This window comes from Neopsephotus bourkii, unplaced genomic scaffold (genome assembly GCF_033783945.1).
Source record: "Neopsephotus bourkii isolate Nb327-2 ecotype Australia unplaced genomic scaffold, CSIRO-AGI_Nbou_v1 NB_272, whole genome shotgun sequence".
NCBI classification, from domain to species: Eukaryota; Metazoa; Chordata; class Aves; order Psittaciformes; family Psittacidae; genus Neopsephotus; species Neopsephotus bourkii.
In genome coordinates this window covers 5,954,520-5,979,446 of record NW_026900781.1, presented here as the reverse complement: position 1 = coordinate 5,979,446, position 24,927 = coordinate 5,954,520, and the positions used below count along the sequence as shown (strand labels likewise).

General features: G+C 44.9%; 1 protein-coding gene and 1 long non-coding RNA gene across 6 annotated transcripts in view; one reads left to right on the top strand and one right to left on the bottom strand.

Moving 5' to 3' along the window:
* The window catches only part of JARID2 (jumonji and AT-rich interaction domain containing 2), a 216,197-nt gene extending 193,507 nt beyond the window's left edge, over window positions 1–22,690 (bottom strand). The window contains exons 1-2 of one of the 5 annotated variants that reach the window (XM_061346448.1): window positions 22,559–22,690; window positions 21,350–21,977 (exon numbers count right to left, since the gene is read on the bottom strand). In XM_061346448.1, the coding sequence (XP_061202432.1) occupies window positions 21,350–21,394 (45 nt within the window). In that variant the 5' untranslated portion in view covers window positions 21,395–21,977; window positions 22,559–22,690. Of the gene's footprint in view, window positions 1–21,349; window positions 22,435–22,558 lie in introns of those variants that run through there. The other 4 variants (XM_061346450.1, XM_061346449.1, XM_061346451.1 and 1 more) reach the window with 4 other exon arrangements.
* Window positions 22,691–24,608: 1,918 nt separating this feature from the next.
* The window catches only part of LOC133208543 (uncharacterized), a 72,275-nt gene continuing 71,956 nt past the window's right edge, over window positions 24,609–24,927 (top strand). Inside the window, exon 1 of the long non-coding RNA XR_009724422.1 lies at window positions 24,609–24,748. This is a non-coding gene — a long non-coding RNA (uncharacterized LOC133208543). The remainder of the gene's footprint in view (window positions 24,749–24,927) is intronic.

The following is a 24,927-nucleotide window of genomic DNA, read 5'->3' as shown; positions in this document are numbered from 1 at the left end:
TTTTCTGTGAAGTCTACAAAGCATTTAGAAGAGTAAGTTTCAATCCGGTCACATGTGGTAGCATATGTGTTTTTTTAATTGCTGAAAATATTTTTTTCCCCTATAAGAAGACAGAAAGATTAGGGAAGAGAACAAAAACAAAAAAGAAAAAGAAGAGGGGGAGAGAGGAATCTTAATTAAAACTGTGACAGAGATACCAGCCTGACAGAAGTGGAACTGTAAGGATCATGAAGTGAATAAAGCTGATAATCTGTATCACTCATTTTCCCCCAGGTTAACTATACTCAGTACCAATTCCTAGGGGGAGAGAGAAGGGAGGGAGGGAGGAAGAGGGATAAAATAGCTTCTGTCCCCTCAGCTCTTTACTTTGCAGCTGTTTCCCAAAGTTCTAGTTTCACACTTTTTTTTAAGACAACTTTCCTGGATTTTCAGAAGGGTGATTCCCCTTTGCAGAATCCCGTTATTGACAAAAGGAAAAATATTTCTCGTGGTACTTGCCTTCAGACTTCCACTAGAATGACAGTTGCTTCTGCAAAACTTAAAACTTCATACCATAATACACAGAAGTGCATTAGCTTGCATCTATGACAAGAGAAAACTGGACAGACAGAAGGGTAAAGAAGGAAATTTCTATTCCACTCAAACATATTTGCCAAAATTCCAAACTATGCTCAGTTCCCAATTAATTTTTTCTGCATGATCTCATCCTTACTGCATCTGGGCTTGGAAGAGGCTCATTGGAAAGAAAAGAAAAAAAACAAAACAAAAAACAACGCAGAAAATCAGATTTGTCAGTTTACAGACAAACTTTAATCACTATTTTTTAACTTTTTGTTTAAACTCCTGATATGGGGCAGTTTTTTCCTTGCCTGCACATGGAACATAAGACTGAACACTGACAAGACAGGCTCCCACACCTGTAGGAAGAGGAGAATTTAGGCTAAAAATTCTGAATGGCATTTAACATGGTAATACTTCTCTGGGGGAGTGGAATTTCCTATAGCTGCATTAATTCAGGCTAAAAATACCCATGCTGACATGCTGTCATGTGAGAATCAATTTGATTCCAAGAGTTTATTCAGAGCCTTCGTGTTACTTTGAACTTTTTTGTTGTTTAATATGATCATCGCTCCATTTGTCATCATATGACAAGAGCAGACAATTACACAAGCTGAAGATATGTCTGCCAGTCATAGCATGCCATCTTGCTGCTGTCAAGCAAAGAGATGTGCCTCTACACACCTCTAGATTGAGTTCATTAAACCAGCCTGCAGGATATCCCTCAGTAATGACACAGATGAAAGACCAAATTAAAATTGCTTAATTCAGATACACAATCTCTAGCATTTTCCACCTTGCAGTCTAACTGGTTAAGCTGCATGTTTGAATAAGCCATCCTAGCACAGGAGCAGCTCTAATTCTCCACTTCCATCACTTTTAATTAAAACATTTGAAAGATTTTCAGTTTGTTTTGTACTTCCCTCAGCCTTGAACATCAGCTATTTAAAAGAAAAGCAGACTGGGCAGTCACATATTAACATGCCTTCTGTCAACTGAAGCACTGAAAACAGCTCTTTTCTATGTTAAATTTGCCACAAGAAGAGGTAAGCATACTGGTGATGCTCAGTATCAAGCAAAAAACTGTGTATTACCTCAGAGAGTATGAATCAGTGTTTTCAGTGCTGACTATCGCTTTCCCAAGGCCAATTTGTTGCCTCCAAAGCCTTGCTCCTTCATTACTGATACCACATTACCTCCATGTTCCTCATCCAAAATCCAACCTCCAGTAGAGCATGCTGAAATGCTATTTTTAGCCATATGCTTCTTGAAGTTTCTTTCATTTCCTAACATAAAATATAAAGTTCTTGCTAGGCAATTGTCTTTCTCACACAAACAGGGCAGAAGCAGTAGTATGCTTAAAAAAACAAATATCCATCAATTCTGCAGTAACGCTGTGAGAAGTCCACAGGGAAGTAGCACCTACCTCAATTAATAGATTGAGCCATGTTTTCAAACAAAGCCTAATTAAAATAAGCTGTTCCGAATCTCCATCAAGAGCCAATTCACCAGCAAGGGGACAAGTATTTAACACAGCCTCTGATCGTGAAATACATTCCCAACGCTGGCACAGCAAACATCCACGCTTGACAAGACTACTTCCAAACCCAGCGCATTTACAAATCTAAATATAAAGCTGGAAACCCAATTTCCATTACTTTCTCATTAGTGGCTTAATATATCAGAGTGGAGGGAGAAATCTTCATAAATAAAAATAGTAAAAATGCTTATTATGCCTAAAACATTACTACTACTGCAGGACAGCTAAATGTATCCAAGGCTGTATGTAACTACTGAAGCATTTTCTTTACCAACATGACTTGGCACAGTACCAGCAACCCAAAGGGCAACAGGAAACCACAAAGCTGGTTTGGCTCAAAAACTGAGTTTCTCTAAAGCCTGGTTACACAATGCGGGGGGTAGGGGGTTGGGGGGGGGGGGTGTAAATAAATTATACTGCACATAATTTGGTTCAATTTTTAAAATATTTGCCATGAAGCTGCTCTAGCTCTAAGCTCAAACTCAAGGGTCAACCGGGACTCACAGCAGCAGCAAGGATGCTTCAGCGGGCAGGGATGCAGCAGCAGCCATTCCCTGGACACGCAGCTAAATCAGCCTGCCTTGGAAGACAAATCCCTGTTCTGGTCTTTCTACTTTTTGGTTTTAATAGTCCCTTCTTTGTTTCTGCCACCCAATGCACAGAAGAGCAGAGAGCCAGAGTTAAAATAAAGCTGAGGGAGACCTCGCAGCAGCCTGCCTGCCCCCCATCCCCCTCAGGGAGCATTTGTGGCATTCAGGACAGAATTTGGCCTATTATTAGGGTCCCCTGCAGTACAGAAGCCTAGTTCCTGCTCTACTTTGGGTCTCTGGGTGCAACCTGTGTGCTGGGAACAGCCATAAAACCTCACCTCCAGGTACTCTGGCACCCATTTTCTATCTGGGAGGCCTCCCAGTGTCTCATGAAAGCATGTTTCCACTGCCAGGGATTAGCTAGCAGCCCATCCACCACAGCATATGCACACTGAAAACAGCAGCTTCCCAGCTCAGCCTAGCCTTTGCAGGCATCAGAAATGGCTTGTAACTGCACTGCATCCCCAAAACGCAAATGCCCCATGATTTGCCCAAATAGTTCACATCCATCCATACAAAGCCAAACTACTGCACTATGAGTTCGAGCAGGGCCCCGACATTATAAAATGGACAGACCTTTTGCCAAGGAGGTTTTGATCTCTCTTAAAACCACCTCCCTCAAAATCATTCAACCCATTTCCATCTCTGTCAAGAGAAAACACTATGTCACAGCTTCATCAGCTGCAGTTTAAAAGCCCACAATATTTCTTCCTCCAATTTACAGACCCAGTGCTGATGGCACAGCTCCTCCAGGCCCTGCCTAACTGCTTAATGCTGCTGCTACACCTCACTCAGCACCCCCAAAGCAGCCCTCCCATACCAGTGGCCAGCCCCACAGCAAACAACGAATAATAAAATCTCAACAGAGACTCCAAGGGAAATAAATGACTGTAGATGAGGTTTGGGAAAGGGGGGACAGCACCGGCTGCCAGGTGGGGATTTCTTTCGTCTGCCGCTGCTTTTCAAGCTACAAAGCGCTGGCAGAGTGCTGCAAGCAACTTGCTCCCTGGAACAGCACAAGAAGAGGAGGATGGTCTTCTTTTAAGCCTGAGGCTGGAGATAATCGAGGCCACGAGAGCAGCAACAAGCGCGGGGAGGAGGCAACTCCTTCGCTCATCTGCTGGATTACATGGCTCATGTGCCTCAGTGAAGCAGCAAATCTGGAAACGAATCCAAACTCCCTGCCTTCCCCCTTCCCCTGGCAGGAGTCGAAGGTGTCCTTGTCACACATCACACCTGGAGAAGTGCTGCTTTAGACACAGGCTAACAGTTTAGCCAACAAACATGGGTACTACCAGACGTGCAGTGAGCTAAACATCCTTTGCTCCAGCATAGGAATCTGCCTGCAGTACGGCAGAAGAGCTTAAGCAAAAACACAGCTTTAACCGGCCGTGACGACAACCAGAATAAATCTTATAATCTAGCTTGTGTATAACTGTGCCTAAGATATCCTACACTCACCCCACACTTGCCCAGCATGTACCAGCAGCAAGCACGCTTCGAGACACAAATGCCTCCCTGCAAAACGAACTTGGACCCTCTGGTGACAATACTGCACCTCCAACCAAGAAAGCGGAGGCTGCCTGAACATTACAGCAGCAGCCTACGCCGCCGACACCATTTAGTTCATTCCATTTCCAAATACAAAACACAGGTCTCCAGTATGCAGACAACAAATCCCCACCAGCCCGTTCTTACATTCAATTTGCATAACAGATCACTCTACAGCATTAGCAAAATTCTGTGCTGCAAGCACATTTAATAAAATCGTAGCGACGGCGGCTTAAACAGCGCATTAGTTAAAATTCCTGCGATGCCTATTATCGGTGGAGTTACACCATACGGGGAAGGGTGGCGTGCCCTAATGAAACCTCACGCACGCTGCCAACAGACTGCAACAAAGACTGGAAGATCACATGAGCGCTCCCACAGAAAAACAATTTAAGACCTGACACCCCCCGCCTTCTACCCCCCAAAAGCCAGTCTGGCGTCATGTAAGCAGAAGCCCTACTTCATGTTACATTCCTGGAGCCTCAAGCAAAGGAAAGGAGAATTGATAGAGGAACTGTGTGCTCGGCCCCACCACTGAGGCATGCTTTGCATTCTTAAGCAGCACCCTCTGAAACCAATCATCGTTACTCTCTAATTGGCTGAAAGGAACCTCCTTCAAGCCTTGACAGCCAAAAGAAGTACTCTGACTTCTGGTGACCATAGGAGACTGTTAGTGCAACTCCTCCAGTTGACAGCTGGGGGGGGAGAAATCTGCATTGAAGCTGTACGATTATTTAATTGTGACTGCTTAGGATAATCAAAGCACTAGCAAAAAAAGATGCACAAGACAGACCTGAATTACTTGCGACCATGGCAAGTACAGCACAGTAATTCAGATGCACGTTTACATGAGTCAGGGCAAACGCTGTTAGAAAAGGGGACTAAATTGAAGAGGATCCTTAAAGCATCTTACCCCTAAAATATTTTGCTCTAAGGCAAAACACGCACCATGTATTTTAAAGCATTAAGACACTAATTCTGTAAACAATAATGCCTCCAGCATGCACACCACGCGCTGGAATGGATTCCTCAACTTGGCCTCATCACTTATGCATCTGATGAAACAAACACTGACAGCTTTTTTGCATTTGTAAAGGCCCCACAGCAGCTGTGGTGATCCCACCATAGAGCAATGAATTAAGCCTGAAACCCAGCTGGGTCTGCACAGAAGCCTTTTTTGCACAATACAGCAAGACTATCATTGTTAACCTAGGCATTATTGTAAAATATTCTGCATTACATTAAGAACAGAGATCGAGATGCCCTGGAAAATTAGCTCTAATAGGCAATTTATAACATTTAAAAATACGGATACCACATTGATTGCTAATTGACAACAGATTTCATCATTTCATTCACACACAAGCACAGTGAATCAGGTAATTACAGAACATTGTTTAAGTAGGAAACAAGGCAAAATTAAGAAATAATCTGCATTAACATTAGAACACATATTAAGAACTTTTACAAAATTCATGTGTAAACAGATTAAAAAACTATCAAAATTATTGATCCTGAGATCAGAAGGAATTTGAGACAGACTCTTAGAGGAAATGCATGTCTACATGCTTTCATCTAATACCACTGTTAAGAGCTTCTTTTGGGGCTAAAACAAGCAGCTTCATGCATTAAATAGTAATATTTAATCAGGTTATTGGTTATATTATTTTTCCACTATGCACACATAAACATGTACTGAAAATGCATCAGGAATTACTTGGGAAAAGTAATCTGAAAATAATTAATTGAAAAAGAGTTTTCAAAGACAGAATACACAGAATTGTAAGTCTATTCTTCTATTGCACTTAACAGTGTATTTTTTAAAAAGGCCAAGAAATCCAAAAAAGTTAGCTACTTTATAAAATAAGACTATTCAGCTCATTTTGATTCATTATTAAGAACATTTCTTTAAAACTGAACCACAAAACCATGTATTTTTCCAGGAATGCACAGAGACAAAAGAAAAGCAGCTAAGCTGTGTAAAACACAAGGCTGCTACCCACTGACACAAATGCCCTCAACTTTTCAACATGAGGACACCATTTCTCTAGGCACCACAGCAGAAATAAATATATTTTCAGATTTCAAGTAGTACACAGGCAGATATTGTACATGGTTTGTCTTCCCTATTTCTCCTTCTTCTAGAGGATTACTCAGCCAAGTACACAGACTTCCTGATGATGATTTCTCACAGGCTTCCAAATGATGACTGCCCAAGTAAAGGTACCAAAAGACCAGTGGAGAGCACTGATAAAGCAGGAAGACGAAAACAAAGTCACAAGGAGCAATCTGGAAATAAGCAGCTAACTTAGAGGTAGTATTATGGTTAACAAATAGAAAGATAAACAGTATCTTCCACTTGCCATTTTTGAAAACCATGTGTTTCTCCACAATGCAGAATTGATCCAGTCAGAGAAACTGAAGTCTTATTAACAGAAACCAAAATTACAGGCAGCAACAACAGAATATCTAATTCCTTTTATTTGTGGCATTGCCTCTGTTCCCAGGCCTTTTTATTTTCAGCAGGAAGAACTGAGGGGAAGGGAGAGAGAGCAGAAGGTATGAAAGTTAAGAGGGGAAAAAAAGAGGGGGGTCATTAGAAAGAAATCGCACTTCAGACTGTGACACATTTGGCTAAAATGAAATGATCCAATTGGCAGCTTTTGAATATATGACCCTCCAAAGGCAAGCTGTCAGCTCAGTAACAGTTGAAGAAAATAAATGGACAACTCTGTACTGTTCCGAAACTCTTGTGTAATGAAGTTACAGTTTCATCCTGGAAGATGGCCAAAAAGCATAAATCAATGAGCAACCAACCCTGTATCATTTTTATCACAACAGCAATGGTTATCCAAAGGTAGGCTGTTTATTAAAACCCTAGTACTATTTGCATTGGTCCTCCACACCAGAAAGTTGACCTGACAGGAACAAGGAGACTCACTGTGCTGAGAAAACGTGGGAAGTACTTTTCAGAAGTGACAATGAAACAGCTCTTCAACCTAGTCCAGGAAAATCCAGACACATGAATCTTCTACAGAAAGAACAGTGAGATTACTGACTGCACCAACACAACAAAGCTGAGAAAGTTTACTTAGATAGGCATTAGACAAGCCAGGCATTGGAAAATACCATGAAATGGAGCATTACACTTTGCTCCAGAGAATTTTCCCATGCTGTGGTATGAACCAAATATGAAACGTGGATGTAACATCACAACTAAAGTTTTGTGATGGGTAACCCTGATATCAGATACTTCCTCAGAGCAGACACTTGCACCTTCAAGAGCCTAATAGTTTTGTCATTGTGTAAATCATCTTGGTTTCTCTCTAGGGACTGCATGAACAAACAACCGAAAGAAAACAAAAAAAAAACAAACACAAAAAAAATACAAAAAAAAAAAAAAACAAAAACAAAAAGCCATGGGAGATACAGATTTAATACCCTGATTTTGACAGTTTTATGTTCTCTTATCTATGACAGGATTAGGAGCCCTGATAACCAGTCTGTTACAACGCTATAATCAAGATTTCCCTTACGAGACATTGTCCTAATTTGCAAGCTGAGGAGTAGGTCAGCCAGTCTTAGAATTGTTCTTGCAGTCTTTTGTCTCAAATAATGCCAGCTATTCAATCTTCTTTCTTAGGTGCTTAAAAATTTATAAGATATTACTTTTTGTTTCAAAGGGCTACCTCAAGAGATCACCTATTATTTTGTTCTTCTCCTTCACTAGACTAGTTTACGCATGGGCTTAGCACTATTCATGTGTGCTGAAATTAAACTACGTATTAACTCCCTCAGATCAACTGCAGATCCTTGCTTTTACTGAAGAAGGTGATCTAATCACTGAGAAAGTCAGTGGACTGGAAATTTAGAAACCAGCTGGAATTATCACAATGCCATTCTTCCAAGGAGAAATGAGTTTTCAAAGCTGAAGTGCTATACTTTGTTGTTTCAGCTTTGTAAAATAGGGGTTCCTGATTAAAATACTGGGTCTTCTCTGGTGGGAAAAGATAAAACACCTGGACATTTGGAGAGCGTGGAATACAGAAAGAAGTTGTCCAAAAGTCTGAAGCCTTTTACGGAAAAAGGATAACCTTTCAGCCCAGATGTGATTTACTGCTTCATGGGAACAGAAGAATGGTGATAAATCATCCAGAGAGTATAGCTGAAAGCAAATTTCAGAACACCTTCAAAAGCATGCCTGAACAGACATCTTCAAAGTCTTCTTCCAAAGACAACAGTATAGGCTGCTCATATATATTCTTCCATCGTAAAAGATGAAGAAGCACTTCCCTCCTAAACTATTAGGCCAAGCTGTAGCTGATCTTCTGAAGGCATGAACACAATGCTGAAGGAGAACACAAAAGTAAAAGCAGCAAAAATATTGCCAATATGACTAAAGACAGGGACAGTGGTAGGACCTAACCAGAAACTCTGGGCAAGCTGTCCTCCCGATGAGCAGGAATCCAACCATGGATACGTATCCTGGCCATTTTTCTCTAACCTTGGTTTCACAACCTGTGCTGGAGGGGCAGGCTAGCTCTCCAGAGATGAGCGAGCACACTCCCACTTTCCTGACAAAGCTCCAGATGCAGCTGCAGTCATGCTTGTAGCATGAAGGCAATAAAATTACAACACTTTGAAGCACCTCTGAAAAGAGTTCATGCCAAGGAGAGGAATTCTGCAGAGCTGGTAACCAGGCAGTCCTTCAGTCTGTACTACATACCTACTCATGGTTATGCAAGGTGAACAGGGACACAAAAAGGGCAGAAAGAAAAGAAAGCAAAGGCATATCCAGAAAATAAGTATTGCAAAAAGCTGAAAAGCTTCTGACCACTTTGCCAGGGAATCCCTGTGGTCAACTCAACACCATTCCAGAGGGGAAAGCAGGATACATATGGAGAGGTATGCATGCAGGAACACTGCTTCTGGTCCTGTTTGGGCCAGAAGGCTGAGCCTATCAGGAATGGCCTGACCAGTCATCAGGCATGAGCAGACCAGGGGTTGTAATGCATTAAGAGATGGTCTGTCTGTAAGGGAAGGAAAAAAATGACAGACTCAGCCCTGGCAGAATCTGAGACAAGTTAGTGAAGGAAAAAAAAAGGTAAATATAGTTTTATTCCTTCACTCTCCTCTATCCAAATTAGTGAACCAGCAATTTCCCAAATGCCCACAGGGAATTAATTTCACTGAATCCCTGACTGCAAGAGTAATGGGCATCAAATGACACCACGAAAGGAAGAAGAATCAACAAGAATATAAGAAAATATGCTTGTGCGGGGAAAAACATGATTAGCTACACCCTAAACACATTTGCTTTTGCATGATACATCACTAGCTTACACAGGAGCCAGCTCAAGTAGTATTATAATGAAATACTAAATACGATATAAAGAAATTGTCTTACCCACAAGACTTAAGAGACCTTACCTTCCTCAACATATTTACGATGAAAATAGTACTCCTACTCTCCAAAGCAACAGGGCCTAGAAATCATTATACCTGGTCTGCCACCCAGCCTGGAAGAAATCTGACCACCTTTACTTATGGAGACCGCTGAGATCCTTTCAATAATGGAAGCCATGCACTGGTTTTTACGACTGGTCAGTCATGTCACATAATGCTGCTCTTGACTGAAAGAACATGAATATTAATGTCTTATAAATAAAAGCCTTTAATGTATGTGAATTATGAAATGAGCTTTTCCTGAATGCCCACATCAGCACGATTCGATTTCCCAAGTTTATGAAAGGACTGTAAAAAAGGATGAGCAGGGCCATGTTCTACTTACCCTCCACAGTACTTGCACATTAACTGTTTGCTGAGCCTTTCATAATGTAAATACACAGCCAGCATTTTCTACAGCTAACACTCAAATTCTGCATGCAAGCCTGAGACAAGCAGCAACACTGCAATCCCTCTCCCTTTTCTAAGTATTTCCTATGGAACTGGCCCCAAATGAACTGCAGAAAGCCTTCCTCATCTCCCCCTCTGGCCTTCAGGAAAATAAAATACTACTGTGGCAATAGTTCATTTTGATTTCTTGCAAAGAGATGGCAGCAGCTTTGTAACAGCTTATTTCCTCAGAAAAAAAAATACATATAAAAACAAACAAACAAAACCCCAGGCAGGACTACATCTAGTAAAGCCACTAAAACCATTAAATGGCTATCACCCTCTTAGAAAACTAACAAACATTCCTGCCTGCAAATACTTGCACACACTCTTACACAGGAATGACAAAATCTCAAGCCCTGAAAAGCACTTCGGCATGTGCTTAACTCACAAGCTCCAAGCACTTCAATTGACGTCAGTAAGAGTATTCATACATTTGAGAGAGGCACGTGCTACAGCGCCTTGTTGGATTGAAACAGGGTGAAGTTCCACACGTCTTTTTAATTCGCAGCAAAACCAAAGACGTTCTTGTGCCACACCAATTCCCTCAACTGTGCCACTAAAAGGTCTTTGCAGCCTTATCCTGAAAACAGACCATTTAAAGATGAGGAGAGGTAGGGGAAGAAAGGAGAACACTAGCGTAACTACTTTTTCAGCCTGGTAATTTCAGTGACCCTATTTTGTATGCAGCTCTTTAGTTGTACTGATGTGGCCAAAACACTGTACTATGAAGGAAAGATGAGTGAAATCAGCACTGCTGGCTCCAGTGGTGAGAAAAGGCATGTGATGCCACATCCTCATGTTCCTAATATTAAAGGAAACCTCCTTCTTTGCAGCTTGTTAATTTGACATGGTTTAGCCTTCTCACACTACTTGGGAACCTGGGGCAAAAACACATCAAATACATCAGCCCTTCGGTTCACTTGCACATTCAATAGACATGAGATGTTTTAACAAGAGAAGCTATCTGAAATTTATTCTTCTGTAGTACATAATTCAGCCAAATAAAGCTATGGGAAATTTCTGGAAGAACTTCCTTCTGTAAGCAGGTCCTTGTAGAAAGCAGAATGGTACACTGGCTTCGCTTCCACGGTGAAGAACAGAAGAACAGAATTCTTCAGTTGTGGGGTGGGTACATGTGGCTGTTGAATTTAAAAGAGTACTTCTACCACATTTAGCAGTGGAACTCAGCTTCCAGTAGCACAGCTGTCTTTATTTTATATTATTGCCTTTTTTTCTTCTCTAAGTTTGAAGTTGTTCAAATCTCATCCAAGCAAGCATAACATGTAAGAACAACAGTACATTTTTAATCCTCTTCTCTGGAAATTATTATGGCATTGACATGACTAGAGGCACCTTTAGCTTCATGTGCACCTTTGTGGCCTAACTTTGTTTCAACCTTATTTAACATTCACCATGATTCCAGTGGTAGGACAGTGAAGCAAAATCTACGCCCAAACACTCCTTAGAAGAGACAAGGACAGCTAATTTTGCTTGCCAGGAAATAAAACATATATCTAGACTACCATTTAGTCATAATTTCACAGCCCATTTAAGCTCACACTATTGCTAACAGAAGCAATCCTGCCCTGCCCTTGCCACTTCATTTTGTGTTCCTCCAATACTTTCCCCAGACCAAGTACTTTTACAGCTACATCACAAACTGCGACATCAAATGAATCCACATTAAAAATCAACCACATTCTGTCAGTTCAGTTTTAACCTGAAATGTTCCCAGTCGGCTGTGGGAGTTACCACCTGGTACACATGTTGGCCTGCAGAACAGAAGGCAAACAGGCAGCCAGAGGAAGGCTAAACCATTTCTTTCAGTGCAGTTCAGGTTTAAAAATCAAAAAACCCCATAGCATTAGGCAACGGAACGGTCTCACATTCACAACACCGTTATCAAAGGCAAAATGCAAAAGCTACATGCAGGACATTTCCACCATAGACAGGAAGAAGGGGACAGTAAACCAGGACAGGACAGCTCCTCTCTAAGGCTACTTCTTACTTTTGTAGATTTTATTCATTCAAGTCATCACAGACAGACTTGAAAAAAAGAAAAGCCAGCTTCAGAATTATTTGCCGTTACGACAACCATTATTTCTATCAAGTTATAAATAATTCACAAGTTACAGTTACTGTAACATGCTGTAACTCCAGCTTTTAAGTAACTCAAAGCTTCTTGTCTTACAAAGTGGTATTACTGTGCCCTCATTATACATTGAATAATTAGAACAAAAAACTAACATTGGTAAAAGCATTTCAAACTTAAGCTAAAGGCCTCAACAGCAGAAAGAATATCTTCTCTACAACCTTACGTGGGGGTAGTACAGCTTTTAAAAAATGATTGGAGGAAATGCTATTCCAGAACTTTAACTTCTGCTTTATATTCAAAACTGAAAGGGACATTCCCTGGTCTCCAAAAGCCAGTCTGCACGATGGCAACAGGCCGTGAGAATTTTCATCATTATCACTACGCTTCAAAAGGAGGGGGAAAAGTGACTATCAATCAGAAAACAACATATTGGGCATCCATCTATGCCATCTTTCTGTGAAACACTCACATTAAGGCTGGTCATTTGGAACATCACGCAAAAAGGAACTGCATACACCACCATCTTCATTATCAGTCAGCTTTACAAACAATAACAGTAAACCTTCTTTCTGCCTGGCTTTGAGTTTTGCAAACTCAAAGGTCTGGACCAAATTTTGTGGGGCTGAAACCAAAACAGAAGGAGTTCTATTTTTTTCAGCTTCAGTTAAGAAGTTAATTGATCTGGCGTAAGTGCAGGGCTGGAAATTTGTATTATGGGGTTTTTAGCAGGCACACTGCAGCTGAGAGATTTGGCTTACAGCTTTGATGTAGTGTAAAGAATTCTGTGGGACAAACTGGCTGAAGGTAATACCCATGAAATAAAAAAGGTGAGAAAGAAGGAAATATATTCCTTCTCTAAGGTCAGCTTAATGGGTACTTTATAAAAAAGGAAAAAAATATAAACATATGGTGGTAGCCTGCAGCAACTTTAAAGTCTAAATGCAGTTTCCAGATTACGTACTTTCAGGGCATGAAGACTCACAGTTTAAGAACAGCCCTGAAAACTCTATGGTAAATACACAACTAATATAAATAATGATAAGCATCTCTAAGAGTGAGACAGTGGACAGACTCTTGTCCAAGACTCATGGTTTCTGTCCTCTTTAAGAACCTCAAAAAGTATTTGTACATTACAACTGACTTGACCCACATGCTTTAGATTGGCAAGCTCCTCTTTCTGTTTCTTAAAAATGCAGGCCATTCCCAAATGTAGCTGCAACATTTTTATTAGCTGTTTAAATTGAGTTGTAGGGCCCAGGAGAAACTGAGTTCCTGTCACTGAGGAGCCTCAAAAGCTTACTCTCTCGATTAGACTCCCCAGACCACAACATGATTAGCAAGATGCCTAGTACAAGAGTGAAGTTTAGCCAAAGCAGTAGCTGATTTTTTTTTATCCAGAAGAGAATAAAGCATAATCCTCAAAGAGAAAAGTCACTTCCCTAACATATAAATGAGGGAAAGGGCAGAGAAGACCATCCCGTTCTTGTGGGCAGTGAAGGAAAAACCCATTATGTCTAAATGCCAGTACACAGCGCTGCCCAGAATATTAGGGAACATGCATCTCTACCCACTCACATAAATCTGTTTTAAAAATAGGCACAGAGCTGATTTCCATATGCATATTGTTGAAAGGGATGCTGATTTCTCCAAACTCACTCCCATCATTCTTAATTTAAAAGCATGCATTGCTTCAACACTAATCTGCAAGCAAAGCTAAAAATGAATTACTCGCAATATACAGTTATCCCAACTTGGCTCAGACAACACAGTATCAAAGTGCAAAACTAAGATTAGCAGATTATGTCAGAATGAGCTCCCATGGTTTATTTTTGGAATTTATAAATATCCTTAGCCAGTCATAGCACATGTATGCCAAACCATGCTAATCTCCTGCAACCATCACATCATTCAAAAGATGTCAGACCAGCAAGGCAAGCTCAAAGAACTGAAAGCATAGCGCAAGGATGCGAATACCACAAGTCCTCCTGGAGCACAGCAGCAGGCCACAGTTTCTCAATGTGATTCTTACTATTTGCATTTCTTCTGGCCTTTAGGATGTAAAACCAATATAGCAACAGCCACAGATCCAAAGCTGCCTTTCTGCAGAGCAAATCAAGGCAAGAACCTGGTGGAAAAGGCCACAAGAACCAAAGTAGGATAGACCAAGCAGATTACACATTACAAAAGCGAGGCATTTATAAAGAATTAAATCATGCCCCTTCAAGTGAGATGCAGTTATAAACTCTTCTAGGGGCACTGTCACGTTTTTGCTAAACTGCTTTTAGCAGTGTCAAAATGTCCAACTGCAACTGTAGTGATCCTACAGGCACCAAACCAAACCAAACCTCACCAGAAACTACTCTTGCTCCACAGGCCTAAATGCACAAAGTGTACGAAGACTTTAGTACAGGTTTCTCATTTCCTTTTCAATACATTTTTTAAGACAATAGTCCCATTTCTATGCCTGATAAAAGGAAGTTTTGTTCCCCCCAATAAAAATATGGGATATGGTTTATGACACAACAGTCCAGGATGAGACATTTGCTGCAGAAACTCTGAAGCTGTTTCATGTGTTGCTCTTTCCTACGTGAAACTGGTAGAATGGTAATTTCCACCTGAGTGTTTTTAACTTGCCTCCATGCTCTGCCAAGCTGGTCACTCTGAATAGCTTTCTGCAGCAGCATAAATTAAGCTGACTAACTTTGCACATGATGAGATGGGGTACACTCACACCACCAATCTGTTTGCAGGCCAGGGAGCTACAATCTCTAGCTGAGAGCCTCAAGACACTTGCCTTCAGTGTGGCAATGCTGTTCGCCACTGCTCAGTTTTGCTAGTGACTGTGTCCACACTTGCAGGGCAAGTTCAACAGCAGCATATTACAGCTTCAGAACCTTCAACTGCATAAGGAAGCAATTGGCAAAAAAGAAAGCACACATGGAGGGGAAGAGCACTAGCATATTTTCAAACAAGCCTTCACTACTATAATGAAAGGGTTTATTCCTTTCCCACAGACCACCACTGGAAATACCAGGCCTCTGCCGGATTATTGAAGGAACAACATCAGAACAGGATGTCATTACAAGGGAAAGTGTGAAACCCGAGCAAGTGAAACAGCAAATGGTTCTAAACCCTACTGATTCATTAAGAGAATGTTTTTTGTGACTGAAATAAACCTACCTCTATACAAATAAAAACCCAGAGTTCCCAAATAAAACCTGCCTGTTACAACCCAAGAAGGATCCCATCCAGTATTCCCAGTAGTAGTGAGCCAGCAAAACAACCAACCCATCAAAGATCTAAGAGAACACCAAATACATTTTGGCAAGCATATTATTTCCTTTATCTGGATTTCAGCGCCAACCACTCCTCACATACTAGACCCAGAATTTACAGGCGATCTGCAGCTTTTAAGTTAACTGGTAGCTTCCTACCACTTAAAAAATGCTTAAAATAAAAAATGGTAGTAGTATAAAAAGTATATGGGAACTATACCCCATCATTCCCTTGGACATTAAACTCCAGGTATGTTTTACCCTTTTCTCTTAAGTTGTAACAACAGGTTAAGGGTCTTTGTATTGAAGGTTAACTGCTAATCATAGAACCAGTCAACAGAAGTTTTGGCCTGAAGCATAGGGACATTTAGGACCATCAGTGTCAGGAAACAGCCCGGGTTTGGCAACACTGAAATTTGCATTATTAGACTTGAAAGTCAGTGTTCCCTTAATCTTAACACAGAGGCAGTCAAATCCATCAGCACTATTGTTTTCAGACTGTCTGCCCACTAAGGCAAACAATGCATCATTTACACCTGGTTTACATTTATTAGTTGAGAAGAAAGCCATGCAAAGGACTGGGGGGGGGGGGGACACCAGGACGTTTTAAATGCAAATCTGGATTTTGTGGCATGTATTCCTCTGCAAATTCTACATCCACTATCACACAAAAGCTGAGTGCCTGCAATACAAAAAAAAAAAAAATCATAAACATGCCTCTGCTTTTCCTTTACCTACTTCAATATTACCTTGATGCTTCCCTTTCACTTGAGTGCTGCAAACTGGAAACTTCAGAAATGAAAGCAGCTGGTGGGTGTTTCCCCTCCTTCCCCAAGTTCACGTTGACTGAATTCAGTCACTAGACAATATAAAAAAAATCTCAAAATCAACCCCAAAAAAAAACATTTCCCTCCTCCTCAAGAACTTGCAGCTATGTTCAAACCAGGAAACATCAGTAATGTGTATAAACAAATTCTAAATTTTAAATCTAGTCTCTTTAGCTTCCGAATATAAGATATAGAACTTGACCTACTTTATGTAATACTCCCACAGCTGAGTCATCACCGTATCAACTGGTCTCTATCAGCTGCAGTGTATGATCATCACTCCAGAAGAATTAAGTATCTCTACTGAAATGCCTCTTTTATCATATTATGTTTAAAATACGCTGTTCACAGTGTGTAAGTCCAGACCATAACTGGGGAGGGTGGAAATCTCGAAGCAAGTTTGCACTGTGTGAAGTAGTCCCTGTACAGCAGATGCCATGCCTCGTGGCAAGAGCTTGTAAACTACAGGACAGAATATTGGACGAGGCTGCAGAAATACAGATTAGCTCCATCTCTGCCACTGTTACAGTATGTAGCTTCAGGCAAGTAATTTAGACTTCTTTCTGTTTCACCAAACAATAAAGTGGAGGCAATGCTGCTCCTTTACAAAATCAGCTGACGTTTATACCACACTTTAGCATATGCATAACACTAGCTGTTCTTTTACATCTACAGAAAAGGAAGGGGTAATGTATCTTTAATACTGGCTTAGTAGGCCTCATAAGAGAGGTGAAAGTGCTTAATGAACATTAGAAACTCTTCACAGGGGCCTTAATTCATTATAATTCACTCTAGCCAGCAACTTAAAGAGACTCATGGCTTGAAGTCCCATCAGAGTGAGCAGAAGTCTTAGTGTCTGAGGGCAAAGCATCTGTTGATAGCAAAAAGCAAATACTCCTTTTTTTTAAACAAGGATTTAATTACTAGTTTCTAGTTAACTGCTATTCTATGATCACAACAAATGTTGTAGTCTCAGGAGACGAGGAGGAAGTTAAGAGGAACCCAAACTCAGATCTTAAGTGCAGCCAGCATCCTTACACTGTTAGCTGAAGTTATACATGCAGAAAAAAAAAAAGAATTGAGCATGCTATGCTGCTGGCATTGTTACCAAGAGCCTGAAAAGGACCCAGCACAAAAAAGGCTCTAGGTTATCTGAAATAAGATGCAATGTACACTGAATACTAACTCTGCTGCCACTGGTGTATTTACATTATTTATTGTAGGAAGTGGTCAAACTTAAAGCACACTGGCAGTTGCAGGGCTGTGGGAGGTAAAACAAAACTTCCACAGGCAAAAAAAACAAGGCAGGAGGGTGCAGCTGAAGCCCTGGAGTGCCCAGGGCCAGGCCCCTACACAAACATCCCTTATTCAGGAGAAGGTGGTGCTGTCTGGTCACCATCCCCCACAAAACCCCCTGAGCCCACTTCAAGCACGCCCAAATAAGACCATTATTTCAAAGGTCACACCTCTCACAGGAACTCTCCTCGGATGTCTGCAGCACACTAATCCTGGACAGGCCTTCATCTGGGGGGTTTACCAGGCCATCCGTAGGTGAAGCGTGTCACCTCATGGCAGACTACAGCACTTTTACTTCCGCGAGGACAAGGAAACAAGCCACACGAGGTGACAGTACTCCATTATATTTTGCCATCCGCTACCACAGCAGAACTATGCAGGTATTTTAAAACATTAATCCAGGTCTGACACTCTGAGACCTAAGCCAGCAAGATCTGAAGATTGCTATTCAGCATCACAAAAACGGGCAGAAAAATGCACCTGTGAATTTATGCCTAAGACTTCTAAGCTTTTCATTTAGGAACTATTAATTCCGAGCGCATACTGAATGCAGTCTGGCTTCTCGGCTGATGCTTTACAAAGCTGTCACTTTTCTGAGGCTTGAGCCAAAAGGCAATATTTGATATGTAAAGATGTTTGAGAAAGAGGAGGGTAAAGTGAGAAGAAAGAATTGTATGAGTCAGCCATAGTGATAGCGTTTTTAAAGAACAGAAAAAAGATGCATACACGGATTTCCTCATTCCTGGGTTATCAGTCACAAAAGATACTGCCCTCAAAGTTTAAGAGAACTTTTAATTGAGACGACTTACGGAGTTGGGAGCCAAGCCCCTCAATTATTCTCACCACCTTTTTGTTTTCAGAATACATTCCACAAACGCCGAAAAGCAGCACCCTGAACAGGCTCTACTCCAAATACAACAGCCCATAGAGATAAGAGGAGCTGGGCGCTGAGGCACCACCGCTCGATGCCTGCGCACCTTGGGGCACTCAACCGGACTCCCGCTCCTCACGGCGGGTCATCGCACCAGGCAGAGCCCTCACCTCAAGGGCCCCGCAGGTGGGCGGCAGCATGGCCCAACACTGCGCGGCCTGCTGTTCCGCAGCGGGCCGGCAGCGGGGCGGTGAGGCCGCAATAAGGGCCAGTGAGATGAGGAGGCTAGGCCTCCTCACCAGCAGCCAACCTTATACGACGCCTCTCCCGGGTCACCTGCGGCAGTACCTGGGTGCCTGGGGCTGAGACCCGCCCCTGGCACTCAGGTGGCACCGGAGAGCCAAAGCCTAACATGAGGGAAGGGGATTGTGTTAAGTGCCCCCGACCCGGGATGAGCTGCCCCCGGCCCCGACCCGGGGGCGGCCGAACACACCTGCAGCTGCGCAAGCGGACAACAAAAGGCCCGGTTGGCACCAAGAATAAGAAGGCGGCGGCGGAAGCCGCGTCCCGGCGAGTTCCGCCAGGCTGCCGCAGCACCCGAAGGTCACGGGCAGGAGGAAACGTTCCACGCGTGTCGCCACGCTGCTTCCTCACGCCTCCGCCCCTTCCCGCGGGGCGACATGACGGGCCCTTCTCTATGCACGGGGTGGCTGTCGGCCAGCCTCCCAGCCACGAAACCAGCAGGGCCTGGCAGCCCCGTACCTGCTCACCTGGCCCGGGGGCTGCCCACCCCTCTTATCACACCCACCACCGCCCCCCCCACGCCGCGCCGCCGAGCGCTGCCCCGGGGCCTACTCCCGCCCCGCCGGCCCGCCTCGGCTCTGACGTCACGCCAGGGGCGGCGGGGGGGGGAGCCGGAGCGCCGAGGCGACGAAGATTCCACGGCGCGCAGGCCCTTCCCTTTGTGACGTCACGGGAGCAGGGCGAACCTGGCCGGGCGGCGGCGTGGCCGGCGGCCCGCGGGCTCCCGTCACATCCCCGGCAACCTGTTGCTGCCGTCAGCGCGCCCCGACGGCACCGCCGCCCGCGCCCCCCGGCAGAAATACGCATGGGAACGGGAGAGGGGGGGGGAAAGGAAGAGGGAGGAGGATTAAAAACACTCGTCGCCACGAAGTTGCAACCGGAGAGCACACGACGTGTTGCCCACCGCCCCCCCGCGCCGGCCCCGTCCCTCCGATCGTCCCCCCCCGGGGCGCGGGGCCAGGTGGGAGGTGTGCGCAGCCCCGGCGCCGCATTGTTCGCCCCTGTGGGCCCGGAGCAACCGCGGGAGCAGCGGTTTGGGGCAATCGCCCCCACCCCTCCTCACCCCCCCCCTTCGTAATTATTAACACGGCGGTTTCCTTGCCCCCCCCCCCCCCCCCCCGCTTTTGTCTGCCTGCCTGGGAAACGTGGACGCCTCGCGTGTTTCGCCAGACTTTCCACCCGCCGTTCCCGTTTCGATGCAATACTTTAAACTCGCCGGCCCTGGGTTCCCCGCTCCTCTGCAATGCGGATGTATTTTAATTCGGAAATTTCGTGGGGGGGAGGAAAAAAGATGAGGGGGGGGGGCCAGCTCCGAAACAGCTCGCAGTCCCCCTCCACCCCCGGGGCTGCTTTTCAATGTCGCGGGCAGCCGACAGCAGCAGTCAGCTGGAGCCAACTGCAGTTTTTACCGAATCTATGGAACAGCGAGAAAGAAAGTGTCCCGAAGGTCACCCTCCCTTGCCAGGAGACACCCGGGGCTGCGAACGACCGCCACGAACGACAGGCGCTAAAGCAACTCCCAACTTTTAGAAGGTTCTCATCCAACATACCCCAAAGACAGGATTTAAATATACCCCACTCCCCCCCAAAAAAAATAAAGACTTCTTTTTTAACGTGCAGATCAAACCCATTATTCGCTCTGCTGCATATTTGGCTAATCCCCTCAGTTTTTCCAAACGTAAAGAAAGAAAACTCCCCTACGCCAATCAAAACGTAACTGGAGCACGAACAAAAATCCAACTATCCTCCCGCATTTATACGTTTAAAGGATCAGACAATTACAAGGGCTCGGTTAAGCGGCTGAATAAAGAGACAGGCAGAAACGCTTCCCGGGCTGCCGCGGCATCAGCCCCAGTTTCCCGAGCCACCCTAATGAATTATCTTAAAATTGCATCGAGCCATTTTATCGCCATTCTTCAAGTCAAGCCCGAGGACTGGGCGATCCCCGGGCGGTTCGCTTCCTATCGCACGACAGGCGATAGAGCAAGCAGCAGCCGATCCCCCGCAGGAAAGGGGATGTGGTAGTGCGAGAAGCCGGCTCGCCATAACCAGACACTCGGTTTCAACTTAAAGGGCTTCCAACAACCGCCGCCGCTTCGCCAGGCGGGGATACACACAGGCAGCTCAGTAAAATAAAAACAATATACATCTATACACACCTATAGCATGCAAAAACGAGGTATTAATAAAACCGCCTGAAAAAAAATAACGCAGTTTCGTGACGTTATCGAGGCAGCCCCCCCGCCTTTCATCTAAAACTAGATTATGATTGTGTCATTTGAGGTCAATACATTTATCCACTGGAGGAATCGCTGCACAAATCTGGGCTTTTATAACCCAACTGGATAGAAGGTTTCCCCGTTAAAAAGGGGCCTCCGAAACTCCCACACCACACCACAGAAAAAAAAAAAAAAAAAAAAACCACCAAAAATCCAGTCACACACCGGTTCCGAAAACCTTGTAACTGCAGGATTAGCGATAAACTTGACATTCACTGCCATTTCCTAAAACTGAGAGTCAAACGATAGATGTTACGGGCACTTACGTATTTCTTCTGAATTATATTCCTCTTGGGTCTTTCTTTGCTCATTCTGGTATCCAGATTCTGATTGCAAAAGGGGACAATTGCTTCATGAATTAAAGCCGCGACAATAATAAAAAAAAAATTAAAAATACGGAAAAAATCCTGGGGGGAGGGGGTTGTTTGTAGTGGTATCTTGTAATCCGACTTTCTTTCCTCACAATGTGATTCTCCTAGTAATAAATCCCAGGAATGGGAGACGGAAAAAAAAAAAAAAAAAAAAAAGGAATGCGAAGGAGACAAAAAAAAAATCACTTTAGTGAAACATAATGGAAAATTTCCCCCTAAACACACACAAAAAAGACGCCCTCGGTATCCCCTTTTTCTCTTTCCAGCCACCTAAGCGATCTGCAGGTCCTTAGTGTCAGAGCTGTAGTTACATCTTGGAGAAGAAGGAGAGGGGCCAAAAGGAGAAGATAAATACTCGAGACGTTGGAAGTCACGTTTGTGCCGCTACAGCAGCGGCAGCAGGGAAAGCGGCAGAGACAACTCCAGCTCCGGCAGTGGCAGCTCCGGCAGTGGCGGCTCCGGCGACTCCGGCAGCAGCGAGGGCTGCGCGCACCGTGTGTGTCTCCGCTCCTCCAGCTCCCCCCTAACCAATGAGAACAGCTCTCCGGCAGCAACTTTAAATGGACCTGGCTCCCTTTTTTTTTTTTTTTCCCCTTTTTTTTTTCTTTAATATATATGTCTGCGTGTGTGTGCGCGCGCGTGTGTATGTATATATATATATATACACACACGGGCGCACGCACACACACACACATACACCACTTAAGGGCCTGCCCTTAACTCCCAACCGGGACAGCAGCCGCAACGCTCGGCCCCCGCTGCGTGCAGCGCACGCAACAGGCCTCGTTACTCGCTCGGTGCGGGTCAGGCGTCACACGCTCCCCTCCTCTCCCCCCGACCCTTCCTCCCACCTCTTCTGTTTGGCATTTAAGCGAGGCCACCCGGCAGCCAAGGTCGCCGCTACCTCTGCGCCACAACCCGAGCGCGGAGTTTGGCGACGGTCCCTCACCGCGCAGCACGCTCGGGCGCCCTGCCCTGCCCCCCTCCCCTCCTCTCGTCTCCCCGCCCCGCCCCGCAACAGCCTCTCTCCTCCCAGCTGACAAGGGCTCCCCCCTCACGCTCCAACCCTGCGCCCGCCGCGCCTCCCCCTGCCCCGGCACACACCGGGGCCCGCCGCGCTGGCAGCACCTGGCCTCGCTTGCGGGGCTCCGCGCAGGGCCCGGGGATCGTCCTGGCTCGCAGGAAAGTTGTAGTCCCTTCGCCACAAAATGGCGACGGCAGGAAACTACATCTCCCGGCGTGCCGCGCGCCCGCTCCTACCCGCCGCCAATTGGTTGCTGCGCGAGGAACCCCCTTCGCGACGCTCGTCTTTTCCTTCTCCCCCCTCCCCCCCTCCAACCCCGCCCCTTTCTCTGATGGTCTCTCCCTTATGCTTGTGTCACCCCCCCGCCGCTTCTACCACCGAGCGCCGCAGGGGGATTGGGGATGTGGTGTGTGAGGGGCGGCTGGGCATTGCGGGGTGCCGGTGTAGAGGTCGGGGCGAGGCGGTCGCCGCCACAGCCCGGGGGAGGGGACGGCATGGCTTGGCAGGGTGGAGGAGAGAGGAGGGGGAGTTTACTGGGGACCGCTGACAGGGAGTGGAGAGGCAGGCAGGCGCCGCGGGAGGCTGTCGGGAGAGAGAGGGGATTAATCTGTCTGGGCTGGGGTGGGAAGCGGCGGCACGAAACGTGGTGTCTGTGGGGCGCGCCGCCGAGGGGCCTGCCGGGCGGCTGTGTCAGTTCAGGACAGGCTGTCGGGCCGGGCTGTGTGAGGCTCGTTCGGTATGTCTCAAAGGTGTCCTGAGGTCGCGCCTCCTCCCTCCGGAACGCCTTTGCCGCCGCGCCGAGCTGCCCCGCGGGACCCAGGCCCTCGGGCGGCGGCAGGTCGGGCCGGTGGTCCGGCGCACCGGAGAATAGCTGGTTTGTGTGGAAGGATGCTTTTAAATCCCAGGCTCCGCTGGAGCTAGGGCACGCCTCGGGGAGCCCGGCAGGTCTCCAGGAGCAGCGGGCGTCCTCCCTGAAAGCTGGAGGCGCTGAGGAAGGCTGGGTCTGGGCTGAGCATTCGTGCTCTCTCCCTCGTCGTCGTCTCCGGAGTGGTATCTCCTTGAGCCGGCTGAGCGCTCCTGGCACTTGAAAAGGCATCAGTGCAAAACCTTGAAGGCTAATTCGTAGAACCAAATAGTTTGGGTTGGAAGGGACTTTAAAGATACAACCTAGTTCCAGCCCCCTGCCATGGACAGGGACACCTTCCAGTAGACCAGGTTGCTCCAAGCCTCGTCCAACCTGGCGTGAAACACTACCAGGGATGGTAGTGCTGCTATGCTGCTCTGGGCAGCCTGTGCCAGCACCTCACCACTTTCACAATGAAGAACTTACAGTATCTAATTTAAATCTACCCTCGATATCCCCTGTTCTCATTTAAAAAAACAACAACAACAACAAAAAACAGCAAAAAACCCCACCAAAAAAGTTCAGGGACACTGAGAAAAAGTAATTAATGATCTCCCTGGTGAGGTATTAGTGGCTATTTGCACTTTTCTGTGCAACTTACAAACTATGAGGTGACATACTTTATGCTAATGCCTATGTTTATGTAATGCTGTAGAGACTTTATACTATCTTCTGGATGAAGCTTATGTATTCACACCCTTCTGGAGAGTATTTCCTCCGCTCTGTAGAGGCAAAAACTTTTGTGTAAGGCTCTTGGGGTGCTGTGCTCAAAGTTAGCAGAGCAGGAGACTCAGGACTCCCCAAAACCTCACTCACTCATTCCTAGCCTTCTGTCTTAACCGTAAGGCTTCCTGACTTGTGTAGATAAGTAAGTGTAGTGTTCTCCCTTCACCTTAGAAATAGGATGCAAATAATGCTTAAGACAATTAAAAAAAAAAAAAAAAGTTATGTCATAATTTCTTAGTTTTTTCTTCACTTTCTTATGGTTACTACTAATTATTTTAGACCTTTTTTCCTAGTCTTGTTTAAGAAAAAAAAAGTGTGCTTGGCCTCATCCAACATCAAGCTTTTATGGTAATAGTACCTGTGATCAAGCCTTTTCTTTAGGCCTCTTGCAGGAAAGTATACATTTTTTCTAAGTGTGAGTCTGAAGGGAAATTTTTGTTCCTTTAAAATTGGAAATATGCGCATTTCTTTGAGGCCTGTTCAACTTTCTGCATTTATTTTTATTAAGGTGTTAATGTTACATGAAGGTCTAGGGCATACTTTGAAGAAAATGCTTTTGTCTCTGGTTTTCTTTGGTCAGTAATGATGAGTCTGTGACTTTCTCTCCAGGAGACACTTTGGAAAGCCAGAAGAGACAAAGGTAGTCATTCATGTACTTCTCAGTCAGCAATTACACAAAAGGTTCTTGTAGCAAATCAACCTGGCTCTTCTCAAATAAGGTAGTGAAACCGACTATCCCCCTTCCCCTTGCCTTGGAAACTACTTCCTGTGTATTCTTAAGGCTTGGTGTTGCTCTGTTTGCTACTGGCTTTTGTGCCA